The following is a 19,408-nucleotide window of genomic DNA, read 5'->3' as shown; positions in this document are numbered from 1 at the left end:
GGGAGATAGATCTAATTTCAGTGTCAAAATTTTTGTATTTTTGAGACAGTTCAGCAGTTTTAGGAAGTGGATCTTAAACGTTAGTGAGCGTAACAATCACCAGGGAGTTTGTTAAAAATGTAGATTCTCAAGTTCTCCTGTAAAAATTCTAGCCTGTTAGACTTGGGGTGGGACCCAGGAATCTGATTCTGGAAGATTCTGATGTGAGTGGTCCATATTTGGTAAAATCCCAGGTTAATGGGTCCTTCTGGACATAAATGGCTTTTGGACATCTTTTCTCTCCTGCCTTCCGTCCCTTCTCTTTGGCCCTGTTGTGAAATATTTCCAAGGCAGGTACTGCTGGACAGTTGCCTTGCAATCAGCCATTTTCTGTTCTCTTGGCTGCAAGTAGTCGCTGGGGCCACAGGTGACGAGGATCTGCCTCTGACCTCTGTGTTTACTGGAAAGGATGATTGGTTAGGCTGGTAACTGGAAACTCCTCCTCAGGCTTATGACTACGGCTTTGCTCCCTTGTTCTCCTTATGCAGCCCCATCTGCACAGCTACAAGGAAGCCTTCGAGGAGATGGAGGGAACCTCTCCGACCAGCCCACCACCCAGTGGGGGTAAGAACTCCACCCTCAGCCTTCCTTCCCTGGGTCCTTCTGGCCTGTGTAGGTTTCCCAAGTGTGGGAGTGCTGGCAGAGTTGGGTGGGACCAGAATCTGCAGCTTCTCATCCCTATGGCTCATCTTGCTTCTGCTTCCCTTCCTCACCTCTTTTCTTTTCACTTCTTTTCTTCTGTCCACACTCACACATCTAAGATGCAGCAGCTGCATCCTGGGATCCAGGCTGACCTACTCTGGGGTCCCTGGACTCCCATATTATGGTTTGCTAGTTGCTAAGTGGAAACAGTGTCAGACTTTATTTTTTTGGGCTCCAAAATCACTGCAGATGGTGATTGCGGCCGTGAAATTAAAAGACGCTTACTCTTTGGAAGGAAAGTTATGACCAACCTAGATAGCATATTCAAAAACAGAGACATTACTTTGTCTAGTCAAGGCTATGGTTTTTCCAGTAGTCATGTATGGATGTGAGAGTTGGACTGTGAAGAAAGCTGAGCGCCGAAGAATTGATGCTTTTGAACTGTGGTGTTGGAGAAGACTCTTGAGAGTCCCTTGGACTGCAAGGAGATCCACCCAGTCCATTCTGAAGGAGATCAGCCCTGGGATTTCTTTGGAAGGAATGATGCTAAAGCTGAAACTCCAGTAATTTGGTCACCTGGTGCGAAGAGTTGACTCATTGGAAAAGACTCTGATGCTGGGAGGGATTGGGGGCAGGAAGAGAAGGGGACAACAGAGGATGAGATGGCTGGATGATATCACCGACTTGATGGATGTGAGTTTGAGTGAACTCTGGGAGTTGGTGATGGACAGGGAGGCCTGGCGTGCTGCAGTTCATGGGGTTGCAAAGAGTAGGACACAACTGAGCGACTGAACTGAACTGAACTGAAGAGTCTTTGCATCCTATGTGTAAAACATCCCCCCTCCTAAAGAAACATCCTAAAGTAACCCCTGGACCTTCTTGCTTCTGACTCCCATTTCTGTCTGCATCCAGGCACCTCTTCCACTTTCTAGTTTTCACCAAGGAAAGAAAGGCTCAGAACCCTCAGGTTGACCATATGCCCAATGCATCTCTTGGCCTCCAGACAGGAGCCTTTAGCCTGTGTCTTTCTTGATGTTCTCACTAGAGTGGCAGATCCCTAAAGGGCAGAGACATTTCCAAACAATGAGAAAACCTGAATGAGCCCAGGAGAGAGGAAGTATTCCATTTCATGGTAGAAGAGACATGAAGAGGAGCTGGAGGAGACCTGGGAAAGCGGTGATGGATCAATACCAGGCTGTGAAGGACTCAGGGTTCCTGTAAGAGGCCTGAGTTGGCAGAGGTGAAGAGACTGGTGATGCTCCAGGATTAGACTAGGGGGGCGGTCCACCCAAGCTATTCGTTCATCCAGGTGAGACGGGTAGAGGGTGAGGACAGCAGAGTTGGAGCTGGCCATGTGTTCTCTGGTGGTTGGCTGTCCTGCCAGGGGGAGGAAGGTGGCACCAGTGCTTGCCTTCTGTGCCAACAGAATTAGGTTGGCCACCATCTTGGACACGTCCCGTGTACTCAGTCACTTCAGTCGTGTCCAACTCTTTGCAACCCCACGGCCTGTAGCCCGCCAGGCTCCTCTGTCCATGGGATTCTCTGGACAAGAATACTGCAGTGGGTTGCCATGCCCTCCTCCAGGGGATCTTCCTGACCCAGGGATCTAACCCATGTCTCTTACATCTCCTGCATTGGCAGGTGGGGTCTTTACCACTAGAGCCACCTGGAAAGCCTATCTTGGACATGCCGCTGCTGCTGCTAAGTCGCTTCAGTCATGTCTGACTCTGTGTGACCCCATAGACGGCAGCCCACCAGGCTCCCCCATCCCTGGGATTCTCTAGGCAAGAATACTGGAGTGGGTATCTTGGACATACAGGAAGCTAAATTTGTGAGTGGATTGTCCAGCAGAAAAATAACATGAACTGTTTGCACTAGAAACTTTTCTAACAGCTCCATTAAAGAATATATAGGAAACTGGAGAAATTAATTGTGATGATTTTTTAATTTAACTCAAAATATCCACAGAGTATTATCATTTCTATAGGTAAGTAGAAATAAAACGATTAATGAGAATATTATCCTACAATCTTTTTAAGAAATCTAAAAAGAAGTTAGTGAAATTCATTCTAATAATAGGTATGATTTAGGGAGTTTCTTGGTGGTCCAGTGTTTAGGACTCTGTGATTTCACTACCGAGGGCCTGGGTTCAATCCCTGATCCGGGAACTAAGATTCCCAGAAGCCTCACAGTGCGGCCAAAAAAAATTTTTTTGCTGTTATTTAACCCTAAGGATCTAAAGTATGATTTCAACATGTAATCAACATAAAGACATATTTTTCATTCTTGTTTCCTACAAGTCTGAAATCCCCTGTGTGTTTTTACACTCATATGGCACCTCAGTTCAGACTGGACACACAGCAGATGCACCATAGCCCCGTGTGGCTCCTGACTACCGTACTGGACAGTGAAAGCCCAGGGCAGTCTGTTCAAGACAGCTCTCTAGCCTTATAAAAGGCTTCAGACTCCTGGAATCTCTCTCCCTGGTCTTAACTCCCCAACCTGCATGTGTATGCATGCTCAGTCGTGTCTGACTCTTTGTGACTCCCTGGACTGTTGCCTGCCACGCTCCTGTGTCCATGGGATTCTCTAGGCAAGAATACTGGATTGGGTTGCCATTTCCTCCTCTGGGGGGTCTTCCCGACCCAGGAATCGAAGCTGCGTCTCCTGCCTTGGCAGGTGGATTCTTTCACCACTGAGCCATCTGGGAAGCTCCCTGCCCCACCACCTTCACTCTTGCTCCAATTTCCTGTGGGTCCAAACAGCCAGGATTCTGGCCATCACCCTGTCTGGGATGAAGCCATCTGGGCTGGGCTAGAGTTGGTTCTACCACATGTTTCTGTTCCCATTCTTCCCTCCCTCCCCTGGGTCAGCCCCGGGTGCCTGGGGAGGAGAGAATAAGTTAGAGGTTTCCTCCATGCACAGGGTTGGGAGAGAAAACAGAGGCGGAGAAATGCAAGGAATTCTTCTCTGGGGAAGCCAAGCCTTGCCTGGCTTCAGGGCCACCCACATGTCTGCCTCAGCAGAAGGGCTGGATGCCTGGGCACTGAGGGCAGGAGTGATGAGAGAGCTGGAGGTGCTGAGGGAAGCCCAGAGAAACCTCCCACTGCCTCTGTCCCCTCGTCCCCTTCATCCCGTTCACCTGCACCTTTGCTGCACCCACTAGGCAGCCTTATGGGCCCAGAGTCTTCCTGGTCATTCCATGGACAGTGGTCTCTGAGGCTGGGCTCATTCTTCCATAATGAATTACATTCAAAATCATTTGTCTGACAAACATTGCTAAGTGCTGATAAGCGTCTATTGTAAGATGTGTGTGTGTTTGTGTGTGTAAAGAGAGAAAGAGGAACACACACAAGCATGGAGGCCTAGACCTACCTCCTGCCTGGATGTGTGTGTTTCTACACACTCGTCCCCTCTGCTGTATCATCTGCTGGGCATCTCAGGGCAGAGTGAGGGTACAGTGTAGGGCGGGCTGACCATCTGGACTCCTGTGATGCCTCTCTGTTCCCAGGGACGCCTGTGGATACCCCAGTGTGTGCACAAATGTGTATGTGTGCGCCTAGTCGCTCAGTCATGTCCGACTCTTTGTGACCCCATGGACTGTAGCCCACCAAGCTCTTCTGTTTGTGGGGATTCTCCAGGCAAGAATACTGGAGTGGGTTGCCGTGTCCTCCTCCAGGGGATCACAAATAAGCTATTTAAATTGCTTTCATTGGAAGATTATATTTTGGGAGTTTAGTTTCCTGTAGGTCTCACTGCCTTTTTGGGAAAGGGAGGAGATGCCAGGGAGGGTCCTGGAGTTGCTGTGTGGGTCCTGGGCACCCGAGGGCCACGGCTCATCTGTTGAGGCCACTGGGGTGGGGTAGGCAGCCTTAGGCTTTTGGTGGCCCTCTATGACCGCCTGTCCTCCACAGCTGTGGGCTCGTCAGGGTCCTGACAGCTGCAACAGGAGACACGGAGCTCATTTCTTTACTTCTCCTCAGAGGTGGGTTAGGAGACGTGGCAGCTGCCACTGAGAAATCTTATGACTGGGCAGAGCAACAACCTTCAGCTCAGCTTGGAGTCCAGCCACGTCCTTGGCTGATGGGAGAAAGCCTGACTGCTCTTTCTGACCTTGTGTGTTATGTGACACTTCCAACCCAGACAGGTGGCTTAGGAGGTGACCTGGGTTTGTGCAGAGTGGTCATGGTCTTGCCCACGTATTTTAGAGATGGGGCTTTTCCCTCTTCTAGAACACTGTGGTTTGTGGGAAGTAAGAGAGCTCCCAGCTGAGAAATTCTCTCTTCCTGGAGCTTGCAAAAGGCCTGCTCGGCTGGAGGTCAAAGACCTGTGGCTAAAGACTGGCCTGGGGTCTCAGGGTTGGTTCTGCTGGTGATCTCTTCTCCTCCTTCTGTCCTTTACAGGTTGTACCATCTTGATACTGCACTTTCTTTAAGTCCATCTCTGTGTGTGTGTGTGTGTATGTGTTTGGGGGTAGGGTAGGGAATGTGAGAGGAGAGGTTAGAGAGTGATACAGAGCAAGTCAGAGGGTGCCCAAGAAACTAGTGTGTGTGTTATAACTACGCAGTGTGGAGGGACCATATGGAAGAAACTCAGGGTCTAGGGATAGAAATGACTTTCTGGAGGGTGAGGGGCAAGGCTGTTTCCTGACTCCTTTTACCCTTCATCCTGTAGAGAAACACAGGAGACGGGAGTGGGGAGTGGAGCCGCTCCGGCACCACCAGGGTGGGGCTGGTTCCTCTGCTCTGCTTCCTGCTGCCCCCCCAACCCCGCTCTCCCACATGCCCTCACTCAGGAGGGGTCCTCTCCCCACACCTCCACCCGCACTCACTCCCAGCTCTCCCCTCTTATTCCCGGTGCAGTGCGTTCCCCTCCAGGTCTGGCCAAGACACCCTTGTCTGCTCTGGGCCTGAAGCCCCACAACCCAGCCGACATCCTGCTGCATCCCACTGGTGGTGAGTGACTCTGGCAGGAAGGGAAGCGGCTGGGGAGGCCAGAGGGCGGGGTGGGGAGCTGGAGGACGCCTGTGGTCCTGGGCAGGGCCCAGGCCTGGTGGGTTCTCGGGATTCTTCTGGAAACAAGGTGGCAGCCTGGCTCTGTGTCCATGCTGAGGTCAGGCCTGGGTGGGTCTCTCTGTTCAGGGGTTGAGGGGGATGGAGACTTCCCGCCCTTGCCTTGTGGAGTCAGCACCACTCCCAGCATCCTCTGACGTCAGGGATTGGAGGCATGCCCTGTTTCCCTGGAGGTGGTTAACTTTCTGCCGGAAGCCTGGCTCCCATGCCTCAGAGTCCAGGTGCTTGTGCGCGCGTGTGCACACACACACACACATGCAGATATGCACACACACAGAGGCATGCATGTACACACACAGAGACATGCACAACCAGACATGCATGTGCATACACACGCAGACATGCACACACACAGAGACATGCACACACACAGAGACATGCACACATACACAGATGCAGACATGCATGCACACATACTCACACACACATGCAGACATGCACGCACACACTCCAGGTTCATACCTTGTCACATTCCCCAGCTCCTCTTCTTATTGGGAAAGGGAAAGCAGAGACCCTGGGCCCTTAGTGACCGTTTCCAACAGGCTGGGCCCAGAAACTTGCTCTCTAGACTCTGGTGTGGGCTGGACTGGGGCTCTGGGGACCAACTTTGCTTCTTTTCTTTAGTCCCCAGAAGACTGATCCAGCCAGGTAGGTGGGCAGTGGCATGACAGGTGTGAGCCACGTAGACACACAGCCGGGCACAGCCTCCCACTCAGGACGTGTCTGCATGGCCAGGGACACGGAGTCACTGGGTGGGGGGCTGCCTGTCACCAGGCCAGCACACTCCTGCTTGAGACGTGGGGGCTGTAACAGGGACATGGGCCTCTGCTCCTGAAAGCAAGGCCCTGTCTTACCTGTGCGCCCTGGAGGGCCTGCCTCTGCCTCGGCCTCACCCCTTTTCTCAACAAAGTCTCTGTCTCTCAGGAAATAATCCCTGTTAATCCATCTCTCTCTCTCCTTTTTGCTCTTCCTCTCCCCTCCGTCCCCTGCCTCTCTTTCCTGCCTCTCCTTCCTCCTCACCTCTCTTCCCATCTTCCCTCAGAGGAGGATGAGAGGAAGGTGCTGACAGAGCTTTCTGAAGGTAAGTGTGGCTTTGCTGTGTGACTGCTTCCCGCTCTCCGTGTCCAGGAATGGCCGTTCACTCCATTGGTTCTGCCTGGCTTGGGGGGCGCTGTGGGTAGCGCTCTTCTCTGATCAGGTCTCATGTGACCCGGCGCATAGGCCACGCCCCCCTGATCCCCACCCCCTGATGGGTGATCAGGGGGGTGATGAGCTGTCACTCTGGTGACAGCTACCATTCTGGATACTGACTGAGGTGCCCATAGCCCCAGGGCACGGGTCCAGGCGTGGCCAAGGGTCCAGGCACGAGTGCGGTGCCGCCTTGCTGACAAAATGCTCCTCCCCGGGAGGCGTTCCCGCCCACCTGCCTGGGGTGCAGCAGCCCCTTCAGATGTTGGGGGCTCCTATCCCGTTTCCTGGGTGTGGCCCCACATGTACAGCTCAGAGCACAATTTCTCAGCCTCAGCACTACCGATACTTGGGCCGCACAGTTCTTAGTTGTGGGGACTGTGCTGAGCCCTGCAGGGTGTTTAGCTCCGTCCCTGGTCTCTACCTACTGTTACACATGTGGGTAGCACTCACCGTCATGACAATCAAAATGTTTGCAACATGACAAATGACCCCAGGGGGGATGATTGCTCCTGGTTCAGAGCCACTATCTTGGAACCATAAGCTGCCTTCTGGAAGCCCTTGCCCGGTTTCCTATCAGCACAGATAGTAGGATGTCTGTCTGTCTAGGATCTTGGATGTACTGGGGGAGATTTTGAAAAAGCTATGGATTTCGGCGCCCCTCCCCCCAGCTCCCCTGCCACACACAGATGCCTTGGGACATCCATGCACAGTTGTGACAGTATCTGGTTAGCATGTCTGTGTCCTGGCTTAACCCCTGATTTAAATGAACTCAGCCTTGTACGTGGAGAAGCAGAGAGGGGATGTAATCTGGTTGAAGGCCTTTAACTAATTAGAAACAGAATTCAAAGGATGACTCAGAGCAGCAGGTGAAAGGAGGGAGATGCTGGCCTGGGTGGCCTTGGCTTCCGTGTCCCCATCTCTACCCTGGTGAAGTGGGGGAAGGGGGTTGGACGAGGTGGGTGTTGAGCACCTCCCAGCTTGGATGTGTTAGATGTTCTGACTTCCCACCTGGGCCCTGGGTCCGTATGGCCTGGTTTCTTTAAAGACTCCATCCAGGTTTTTTTTGGCGCGTCTTGGCTTGTGGGATCTTAGTTCCCAGACCAGGGATTGAACCCAGGTCCTCAGCAGTGAGAGTGCAGAGTCCTAACCACTGGACCACTAAGGAATTCCTTCTTCCTGATTCTTAAGCCCATTTCCCACTTCCTTTGCACTCACTACCTTGATTTTCTATCCCCAAAGTGGGCATGGGTTGTACCCCTCTGAATCTGTCATCACCCATGTAAGATGGCTGGAGTTTTCCATAAAACATTACCCACTGCTAGCCAGCCAGAGTACTGGCAACAATGCTAGACTGCCTGGGGGTACAGAACAAGGCAGCCCCCCAGAACAGATCCCAGAATGGGATGAACTACAGTGGGCTCTCACCCCTGGCCAGCCTCACACCCGGGGGAGGACCTTCCCCAGGCTGGGGGTGGGCAGCTGGTTCTCGCCAGGAGCCTAGAATCAGCTGGGGCCCAGAGCCAGTGTTCGTGTGCTGTGTTCCAGGAGCCCACCCACCTAGGAGGCTCTCAGCTGTCCTTGTGGCTGCTGACCTCTGCAGACTAGTGAGACCTATTTAGTCTCCAGTGGGAAGGTCTGAGGGTGACAGGCCTTGGCTCTGTGTTCCTCACTTGGGGATGACACTTCAACAGAATGGGACTGACACCTGGCCCTTGCTCCTGATGAGTGATGAGGCCCCGCGTACAGGCCCCGAGCCCTCTGACCCTCCTTCATCTTTCCTGGAGGCATGGAGTCCGCAGGGAAGGTTCTTAGGGATCCCCTCTACTGCAGCCATCGTTTTCAGGAATGTGGACCTGAGGTCCGTGTTGTGAGGTGGGGATAGGCATCTGCCCAAGGTCACAGTTAAGAGGCAGCAGGGCTAGTCTGGACTTACTGGTCTCCTGTTTCCTAATCAAGTGGCCACTTCAAAACCCTCCTCCCGCCTCCAGGCGCCATGCCCTGGGATTCCAGCGTGGGCATCGGAATTGTTGTCTTGACCTGGAGTGGGGACACGGGCCAAGGATGTGGGTGGCTGGTTCCATTTTTCCTGACTCATGCATCACCTTCTGGGTCAGACTAAAGCATATTCTTTGCTGACCCTCTGAAGCGCTGCTTGATTGCCCTGCTGATATGTGTGAATTCAGAAAAAATGCCTATAAGGAAAAATAACCAGTAGGCTTATTCAGGGGGGAAAAAAGACTTTAGGGAAGTGCTCTGTTCAAGGTGCCATGCTAAATGCTTTACATCTATTTGTTCTGTTCTTCATTGATTCAATAATATTTTGTGTGCCTACTATGTGCCAGGCACTCTGGGGATATAATGATAAGCAGTACTGTGGTTCCTAATCTCATGGAACAAATGCATGACCGGTGACGTAATTAAATTATCACCAAGAATTTTTGAGATAAGTGCTCCAAAGTGAAGAGATACAGTTTTTATGAGACCCTGGCTGAAGAGGGTGAGTGACATTAACTCAGTGACACTGGGATGGGAGAAGAGCTTTCCAGGTAGAAGTAAAGGGCACTTGCAAAGGCCCTGGGGTGGGAGGAATAGCAGTTTTTCCCCCCATGAATTGCAAGGTCAGTGAAGTGAGAGCAGGGAGGAGCTGGATGCTGGAGCAAGGGGCAGTGTGGTACAGAGCGAGGGTCAGCAGGCAGGGATGCGACCTTGTGGGTCATTGTCACAATCACCTTACGTAAATAATCACAGAAGCGCTGAGAGGAAGGTGGTAGGAGCCCCAGTTTGCTGATGAGGAGATGACGTGTAAGGATGTCAAATGACTTGTCCAGGCCCAGACAGCTGATCAGGGGCACAGCTGAGAGTGTATGCCGCTTTCCATGGATTGCATGGGGTATGACCTCTAAACATGAACAGTGTCTTTACTGGGTGTGGGTACAGGGTACCCTTCTCCATGAAAGAAGCAGAGGAAGAAAGCCCATAGCAGTAAAGGTATGAGGTCAACATCAAGGATCTTCCAGTGGGGAAACAGGGAAAGAAATGGCTGAACCTTCTTTCCTAGAGGAATGGGAACAAGGAACATTTGGCTGAGGTTCTGTCTGTTCCGATGATTAGATGGGTGCATTTGGCGCAAAGGAAGACGGCAGATTAGAAATGGCCCCTCTGGGGATCCCTCCTGCTCTGAAATCCTCGGTGACAGTTGCACTGTGCCCTCTGGGTATTTTAAGAGGGTGCTGTGCAACACAGATTTATGGAGCACCTACTCTGTGCAGGTCCTGTGCTAGGCACTGAGGACATAAAGATGAGTGAGATAGGCTGGTCAGGATGATATTTCAGCACAAGGTAGAAATGCTGAGCTGGGGGAGGAACAGGGCAAGATGGGAACTCAGAGGAGGGCCATGTGGCCCAGTCTCAGAGTTTGGAATTCCAACTTTTGAGTTCCTGGTTTGGGCCTCGGAAGTTTTACTTCTTTCCTCTCTCCATCTGCGTGTCTTCATTTCACTCGGAGCAGGCAGGCCATTTCTCTCCAGGAAAAGACCTTTTCTGCCAGGCAGAGAATGCACTTGAGGGTGTGGGTCAGGAGCTGACAGCGCCCCCAGCCTGGTGGGGCCAAGTCACTTAGCCTCTAGTCCAGCTGCTCTCAGCCTCCAACAGCCTCTTGGAATGGGTTTGGGCTCCTGGAATGTTCTGCATGAAGCACCCTCCTGGCCCCACATCTCCTGCCCTTCCGAGTCCCCGTTGCCTCTGGGTCTAGTTGCTCCAGGATTGGCGGAGAGGAGAAAACTGCAGGAGAGAGTGTGCAAAACAGTAGGAGAGGGGGTAGAGGGAGGCAGACACCAGCAGGCAGCTGTGGGGCCCTGGTAAACTGGCGCTGGAGCTAGCAAGAAGGAACTAGGAGGGACTTTCTCGTCTCCTGTCACTTGATCCAGGCTGGGCAGGTGGGTGTTCTCATTCCTATTTTACAGACGAGAGAACAGAGTCCCAGAAAGGTTCAGCAGCCTGTCCCTGGTCACCCTTCCAGTAAGTGAAAGACAGGGAGCTCACATGTTGTATGTTGTACTAAGGTGGGGAGGAGAGGAAAATGGGAAGAGATAGGGAAAGAGGGTATTTTCAATACGGAATCTGAGTCTGAAAACTTGGGGGAAATGGACTATTTTGTCCTTCAAGGTTGGTTTTGAACAGTTATGAAGTTGCACTCAGAATCAAGTATCTTCCCAAACGGTCCCTCCTGTTCTGGGCTCATGAGGAACAGAGATTGAGGGAGTCTCTATGCTGATTTGGTCCTGGGAGGTCAGGAAAGGGCAGCCAACCAAGAAAGAGGATGGAGAGTAAAGTGACGGCAGGGCCAGGAGGGCTGGGTCTCAAATCCACAGGCTGGGAGCCCCTGAGCAGAGCCCCCAGGCTAGTTGGCCACCCAAACTCACAGAGCTGTTAACTGCAAACGTGGTGGGAACCGCTGTGGGTACTTCTCCCTGGATGAGTGGTCCTGTCTTCAAGTTCAGAGGCTGAGTCCTCTGAGAGCTCCTTTGTAAGCTGCTCTGTAGCTGAGGATCTGATGGGTGTGAGGATGGGGCTCCTGAGGCTGATGCTTTATGAATGTGGCTATCCTAAAGCCGTCTCAGGTTTTCTGATATCTCCAACTTTCTAACATACTGTCCCTTCAATGTTCTGTGCAAACTACACTCAGGTTCCTGACACTACGTTTGGGTCAAAAGCAGTTAGTGGGGACATGGCCTTGACTCCTGGTAAACAGGGCAGACGGGAGTCAGTGTCTGTGGTCCCAGGCCTGGCTCCGTCCTGACTCTGGGACGGGGTGGTGTGGGTGGCCTTACTTAGATTTTACCGATGGTAGAAGTGGTCTGTGTATTTGTTTTTTTTTTTTAATAGGATGGGGTGCTGATCCAATAACGTGAGCTGCTTACCCACTGTATGGGTCAGGTCTTGGCAGAAAACAGCTCATTCCAATGGGGCAACTGAAGAGGGTTTAATGGACTATTTAGATGGTCTGGGCAAACCAACGAGGGATGGTGAAGCACCTCCCCCAGTGCTCCTGAGCAGGAGGCGGGAGCCATCCTCACTCCAGGCCTGAAGAAACCAGGAGGAGCTGGAGGAGAGGGCCCACCCCTGGAGCTGGTATCTTGAGTGGAGGATGCGGCCCTGGAACTTTGACCCTCTCTCCCCACCCACCTCCATCTTCTGTTAGTCCTGCCTACCCTCCCGCTGCCAAAGGCCAGGGCCCTCTGGAGCCCTGAGCCTGGGAGTCCGGGGGATGCTGTGAATAAAAGCTGGCCTGCAGGGACACAGAGCAGGCTGGGGGATGAATCCGGAGGACACGGCGGGTAGAGAGGGCCACAGACTTCAGGGCTCGCCCTCGGGCATTTTAGCTTGAATTTTTGGGGTCAGCAAGAATTCCAGGGAAGGAGAGAAACGAATGTGTGCCTCTTAGGTCTTAGTCACCGTGTACCTCTGTGGTGGGGGGAGCTAGGGGGCAGAGGGTAAAGGTCATGCGTCTACTAGTTTGTGAGGCAGACACTCACTGAGGAGTCATGTGTGCCAGGCGCTGTGAGTACAGATCAGCGAGGAGCCTGGGGCAGTCAGGGGGCAGATGGATCCTCTTGCCACCTCTGGGTGGGAGAGAAGGGTGCTGGGCGCTGCGGGCACCAGCATGAAGCCGGGAGCCTGGAGGCGTCCAGGTGGAATTTTCAGAGAGTGACCCCGGGAGGTGAGGGATGGGCCGGAAGGTAGGCTCTGGCCTTGGGTCTCAGCTGCCATTTCTGTGGGTGTGAGTTCCTTTCTGAGGGTCCCTTTCTGTCAGTTCGAGTTGCCCCAGGGTGTGGAGCTGTCCCCGCAAGGCTAAAGACACACTGAAATTCTTGATCCCCCTGATTTTCAGCTGGCGGGATGTGCAGGGCCCAAGAGCAGGCTCTGGGCCAGACCACGGGGTTCTTAGGCCAGTTCTGTCACCTGCTACTGTGTGGCCCAGACAGGATACTTACATTCTCCAAATTCTACTTTCCTCATGTAGTTGTTTGCTATTTCTGCTGTTATTGACAGTTTGTGGAGCTGGCTCTTCTCTGGCTGATGGGCTGGAGCTCTGAGTAGCAGCAGCCAGCTCAGAGTGTCCCATGAGGCTTGGTGGCCCCTCTCTCAGCCACCCAGAGCCAGCACCGGGAGTCGGGAGACGGTAGCTATGGCTGCTGTGTGTTCTGGGGCGAATCGCTCCACCTCTCTGGGCTGGGAAGACATGTTACATCAGGAACCAGTAAACTATGGCCAAATCCTGTTTTTGGAAAGTTTTATCGTAACACAGCCATGTTCATTGCTGTACTGTAGCTGCTCTCGTGATAACAACAGTAGAATTGAGTAGCTGTGAGAGAGACTGGCCCCCTCCCTGCACCCCAGGGCTGCACGGACTCTGCCGTTCCTCCAGTTCTCAGGCTGGTTTCAGCGGTTGCCCTAATTGTGGTGGGCATAGTGTTGGTGTGTGCTCAGGTCACGTCCCTCCTGGGACGTCCTCGGGAAAGGTGCCAGGTTCGGAGGTGGCAGGAACACCATCTGTCCCTGGAGAAGCCGAGAGTGTCCTGCTTCTTCTTCCTGTTTGATGGCGAGTTAGTTTGCAGTGGTGGGGTAGAGGGGCTTGCGGAGGGGCTTCCAGAGGCCGAGATGGAGGGCAGTTGGGGGCAGCACGGCAGTGGGGCGGGTGGCACAGGAAACCTGGGTCTGGTTGTGCCTCCAACCCTTCAGTCTCCTGGCCTCGGCGCCTTCACCTGCACGGTGACCTCTCTGGCACTTGCCGCCCTCTCCCCCATCCAGCCTTCCTCTCGGGCCATTCTGAACACCAAGCGGGATAATGATGTCAGTCTCGGGAGGCATGCTAAGTGTGTCAGGCAAGGTGGATGGGTGTGTCTTGGCACGCAGGGCTGGGTGTGACTCACCCGCACAGGCCTGTTGCTAGGCCAGCAAGCCTGTTTCTGGACTCTGGGTGTGGGGTGGAGTGACCATCCCGAGACGCAAGGCTGGGCTGGAGCTTGGGGTCGAGACGCAAGGCTGGGCTGGAGCTTGGGGTCCACGGAGAGCCCAGACCCCAGCAGTGCCTGGGGAGCCAAGAAGGGCCTGGGGACCTGCGTAGCAGGGTTGGGGAAGAAAAGCTCAGCTAGAGGGGCCACCAGTGAAGGAGAGTGTCCCAGCTCTAGGAAGGAGAACTCTGTGATGGCTGTATTCTGGGGTCCCTTTCTGGGAAGCTTCTCAGAACAAGGCTCTAGTTAAAGGTTCTTTGGGGGCTCTCATGGCTTGTCCATGATGCTGGAAAGAGGATGGACCTGGGCAGGCAGGAGCCCTAGAAACGTGCCCCTTGTCTGCTTGGCTGTCCTTTTGGGATTTCCCTCACAAGCTCTGGGGAGGCCAGTTCCCAGGGGTTGGGTGGGGTCCACATTGCACCCCCTGGATCCATGCTCAGTCCTTGTCCCCTCGCCCCTTCCAGAGCCCCGGAGCTACGTGGAGTCGGTGGTACGAACGGCGGTGGCTGGGCCCCGGACTCAGGAACCTGAGCCCAAGAGCTTTAGCGCCCCAGCTGCGCAGGCGTATGGCCATGAGACACCCCTGAGGATTGGGACCCTGGGAGGCTCCTTTGTCTCCCCTAGCCCCCTTTCCACCAGCAGCCCCATCCTCAGTGCTGACAGGTAAGTGGGGAGGAGAATCCAGGCCCGGGGCAGTATGGATGAGGCCTCCTGGATCTGATTAGGGCATGGACGGGCAGAAGTCACATCCAGGGTGCTGCCCTTGGGAAACCATCTCATTGGGGTGCATGGCAAGAGCACCCCCTGAGTGCCAACTCCCCGGGGAGAGTATGAAGATGAACCAGGCACAGTTCTTCCCTCAGATGTATTACTTTTGTTTTTATTTATTTATTGGCTGCACCATGCGGCATGCGGGAGCCTTACTTCCCCAGAGATCACATCTGTGCCCCCTGCAGTGGAAGTGTGGAGTTGTGACCACTGGACCGCCAAGGAAGCCTCCTTTCCCCAAATTTAAAATCGAACAAGTATAGTTACTATGTTGTGAGTGCTTCCCATTTGCCAGGCGTTTTGCTAAGTGCTTTCTGTTTAAACTTCACAGCTGTCCTACGAGGTAAGTGGTAGTAGTAGTCCCACTTCTCAGAAGGGGAAACTGAGGCAGAGAGAGATTAAAGTAGTTTATTCAAGGTCCTACAGCTAAACAGTAGCAGAAGTAGGATTTGGACCAAAGGTGTCTGCCTCCAGAGTCCACATCTCTATCCTACCTCCCATCCCCCCATCACAGAGCAGCAGTTAGAGGTGCTCAAAGCAGAGGTGTAAGCAAAGAGCTCTGAGCAAGAGGCCGTTATTTCTGGCTTAGTCTGCAGAGAGGGTCTCTGGGGGCTGGAAGTTCGGGAAGTATTTGTGCTAAGGCCAGAGGATGAGCAGGGGTTGAAAGGTGAAGGGGAGGGAGAGGGCCTTCACAGCACAGCAAGGACAGGACTGGGGTGTGGAGGTATTGGGCGTGGGGTCTGGGGGTCAGGTCACTGTGGGGTTAGAGGAGGGATGTCTTGGTGGATGGGCGGCTGACATTTTATGGAGTCAGACAGAGAGGACCCCAGAAAGGGAGGCTCCTGTGTTTGGGGTGCAGTGAGAAGCTGTTCGACTGGCGGGGTGGGGCATAGGCTTTATAATGGGGAGCCAGGAAGATGACATAGGAGGGGGACTCTGAGATGAGCCCAGGTAGGGCACAGGGTGCCAGGTGGGGAGGAGGCCTGCACCAGCCAGAATTCCACCCCCCAGTAGGGGCGTCTTCCCCAACCATCCCTTCCTACGTCCACTCCCCTTCTCAGACTGGGTCCCCACGAGTCCAGAAACTATCCAGCCGTGTGCTCCCCGACCCAGGTTGGGGCGGGAGGTTCGGGTGAGCAGAGGCAATTTTCTTCTGGACTCTAAGAATCTGAAACTTCAAACCAAGCACACACCCCGAGTCCACCTGGCCCCCTCCCCAGCCTCTTAAGGGCTCCACTTGGGGAAAGGTCTGCCTCTGGGCAGGAGCTACATTCTTCTTTTAAAGGAGAGGAGAGTTTCCTCACCTCTCGCCCCCCTTGCTGATATCCAAGAAGTCCTGACATTAGGGAGTTTTCACTTTTTCTCACTCAAATTCCTCCCACAGTAAGATTCAGGAAGCCTCCAGGATTAATCACCCAAAATGCCATTTCCGTGTCCCCATCTCCTCCCTCCCCCCATTTTCTCAGAATCCAGGTTATTCTGTACCGAAGTGGTGTTTCATTCTGGCCTCTTCTGGGATGTGTGGTAGACTTTGTCCTGGCCTGGCCCTGACCTTCTCCCTGCCCTTGGCTCTTGCCTGGCCCTCCCACCTCACATCACCCTGGGGACCTGAGCTTAACTGAGCCAACCCAGGGTGGGGCCTGCCAGCCTCCAAACTCCTTCTAGTCTGCGGCTGCAGGCTTTGGTGCATCGGCTTATGTCAGTACCCTTCCACCCTGCTGCCCCACTGTCAGCCCCCACCCAAGGGCTCCTTGTGCGAGCCTGCCTGCTGCCTCCCTGCACCAAATGTTTGTGCACGGTCCCTGAGAACCTTTGTCTCTGCTGCCATGTCACTGAGGAAGTTTGGGTCTGGAAGGAATCAGAGCCATCTAACCCACCTGCCTCATTTTCTGTGTTGTTGTTCAGTTGCTAAGTCATGTCTGATTCTTTGTGACCCCATGGACTGGAGCACGCCAGGCTTCGCAGTCCTTCACCATCCCCCAGAGTTAGCTCAAACTCCTGTCTATGGAATCAGTGATGTCATCCAACCATCTTATCCTTTGTCACCCACTTCTCCTCCTGCCCTCAATCTTTCCCAGCATCAGGGTCTTTTCCAATGAGTTAGCTCTTCGCATCAGGTGGCCAAAGTATTGGCGCTTCAGCTTCATCATCAGTCTTTCCAATGAATATTCAGGGTTGATTTCCTTTAGGATTGACTGGTTTGATCTCCTTGCAGTCCAAGGGACTCTCAAGAGTCTTCTCCAGCACCACAGTTTGAAAATATCAATTGAGAAAACTTTAAAAAACAGAATCCAGGTTTCCCAAACTTACAGGCCATTTCCTGTACTCCTGTATGGACTTGTACTTAATTTCAGAGGAAAACCTTTGTGGCCATTCTCCCAGGTACAGTGCCCTCTGAACTGAATTTCATCAGTCTTAGAATTGAGAGTGACTTCTGAGCTCATCTAATCTAACCTCCCAGTGGAGGAAATTTCCTCCACAGCATTCAGATTAAGAGGTTGGTCAGCCTCTGTTTAAATGCTCCTAATGATGGGAGTCTCAATGCCATGTAATGCACCCTGCTCCATTAGTGGCCAGATCCAATGACTAGAAAGCAGATCCTATAATGAGCTGAAATCTCCTGCTATGAGACTTCTTCATCTTTGTTTTTTTTTTTTTTGAGCTACCCAGGAATGGATGCTCAGTTACACTCTCAGCGTGTAAATGTCAACTCACCTGGGGAAAGTGAGTCAGGGGAAGATGCTTCCAGGAGGACCAGGGCCCAAGTGGTTTAACTCCCTCTCCAGTGTTCAGTTTCTATGGTGCTGGAAGGGGCAACAGGACAGCCTCCTTCAGTTTTGATAGCAGAGATCTTGCTCTGACTTGTGGTTGAGCAGTCAGTGTGATGCTTGAGGGTAAGAGGGCTTTGGAATCCGGCACTGCTGAGTTGAGATCCTGGTCTTTTGTGAGCTGTGTGGCTGTGAGCCTATTGCTTAACCTCTCTGAGTCTGAGTTTCATCTTCTGACATCTTGAATGTAGGGTGACGTTCAAAAGCCTTGACTTTTCTGTTCATGTGAGAGGAGCTAAGGACAGGGAAGCCTGGCATGCTGCAGTCCATGCGGTCACAAACAGTCAGATATGACTGAATGACTGGACAACAAAGTGGTTGAAGGGAGGGCTGAAGCTTCACTGAAAGCCTGTCCTTCATTAAATGCCACCTGCTGACATCCGACCTGCCCATGTCTCTCTCTCTCTCTCTAGCACTTCAGTGGGGAGTTTCCCATCCGGGGAGAGCAGCGACCAGGGCGCACGAACACCTACCCAGCCTCTGCTGGATTCTGGCTTCCGCTCCGGCAGCCTGGGCCAGCCAAGTCCTTTGGCTCAGAGAAACTACCAGAGCTCTTCTCCTCTCCCAACTGCAGGCAGCAGCTACAGCAGCCCTGACTACTCACTGCAGCAGTTCAGCTCCCCAGAAGGCCAGGCCCGGTCTCAGTTCAGTGTGGCCGGTGTCCACACAGTGCCTGGGAGCCCCCAGGCACGGCACAGGACAGTGGGCACCAACACACCCCCGAGCCCTGGCTTTGGCCGTTGGGCTGTGAACCCCAGCCTGGCTGCCCCCAGCAGCCCCAGTTTGAGCCACCGCCAGGTGATGGGTCCACTGGGAACCGGTTTCCATGGTAACACGGGCTCCAGCCCCCAGAGCAGTGCAGCAACCACTCCGGGAAGCCCCAGTCTGGGTCGCCACCCTGGGGCCCACCAGGTTTCCAACCTCCATGGCAATGTGGTCACCGCTCCCGGGAGCCCCAGCCTGGGCCGGCACCCCGGGGCCCCCCAAGGCACCCTGGCCTCCAATCTCCATAGCAATGCAGTAGCCAGCCCCGGAAGCCCCAGCCTGGGCCGTCACTTGGGAGGGTCTGGATCTGTGGTTCCCGGCAGCCCCAGCTTGGACCGGCACGTGCCCTATGGTGGCTACTCCACCCCTGAGGACCGGAGACCCACGCTGTCCCGGCAGAGCAGCGCCTCAGGCTACCAGGCTCCTTCCACGCCCTCCTTCCCTGTGTCCCCCGCCTACTACCCTGGCCTGAGCAGCCCCGCCACCTCCCCGTCGCCTGATTCGGCAGCTTTCCGACAAGGGAGCCCCACCCCGGCCTTGCCGGAGAAGCGGAGGATGTCCATGGGCGACCGAGTGGGCAGCCTCCCCAACTACGCCACCGTCAACGGGAAGGTGTCCTCCTCGCCGGTCGCCAGTGGCATGTCCAGTCCCAGCGGGGGCAGCACCGTCTCCTTCTCCCACACTCTGCCCGACTTCTCCAAGTACTCCATGCCAGGTGCGCCTCCTTCCCCTCCACCTCTCTTGCTGGCAGATGACGCCCGCCAGTCAGGCGCTCTGTCCCCATCTCTGTTCTGACGTCTCCTTGGCAGATAGCCTTGGGTGGGTCACTGACTTCGGGTCCTCAGGTGTGTTAGTGGAGTTGGAGCTGTGCTCAGAGCAGATGTGCTGTAGTCTGGCAGCTGTGGGGGCAGGGATGTGGATGTGACGATGCCTGTGATGGCCCTGCTGTTCCCATTATCATCAGCATCTTCACAGCCACACCCCTTGCTGAACACACGCTCTGTGCCAGGCTCTGAGCCATGGTCTATCTTGTCAGTTTTCATGGCCCCCTAGCAAAGTGGGTGTCAGTACCTCCATTTTACACATGAGC

The 19,408-nt window shown here is 53.9% G+C and overlaps 1 protein-coding gene across 15 annotated transcripts in view; it reads left to right on the top strand.

Moving 5' to 3' along the window:
- The window catches only part of TNS1 (tensin 1), a 216,229-nt gene that overhangs the window by 179,683 nt on the left and 17,138 nt on the right, over positions 1-19,408 (top strand). For 5 of the 15 annotated variants that reach the window (XM_061384457.1, XM_061384437.1, XM_061384536.1 and 2 more), the window contains 6 exons: positions 528-603; positions 5,544-5,636; positions 6,378-6,401; positions 6,796-6,834; positions 14,422-14,620; positions 17,967-19,033. In XM_061384457.1, coding sequence (XP_061240441.1) covers positions 528-603; positions 5,544-5,636; positions 6,378-6,401; positions 6,796-6,834; positions 14,422-14,620; positions 17,967-19,033 — 1,498 coding nt within the window. The remainder of the gene's footprint in view (positions 1-527; positions 604-5,543; positions 5,637-6,377; positions 6,402-6,795; positions 6,835-14,421; positions 14,621-17,966; positions 19,034-19,408) is intronic. The other 10 variants (XM_061384448.1, XM_061384407.1, XM_061384468.1 and 7 more) reach the window with 7 other exon arrangements.

Source organism: Bos javanicus, chromosome 2 (genome assembly GCF_032452875.1).
Source record: "Bos javanicus breed banteng chromosome 2, ARS-OSU_banteng_1.0, whole genome shotgun sequence".
NCBI lineage: Eukaryota > Metazoa > Chordata > Mammalia > Artiodactyla > Bovidae > Bos > Bos javanicus.
This window is presented reverse-complemented; position numbering and strand designations above follow the sequence as displayed.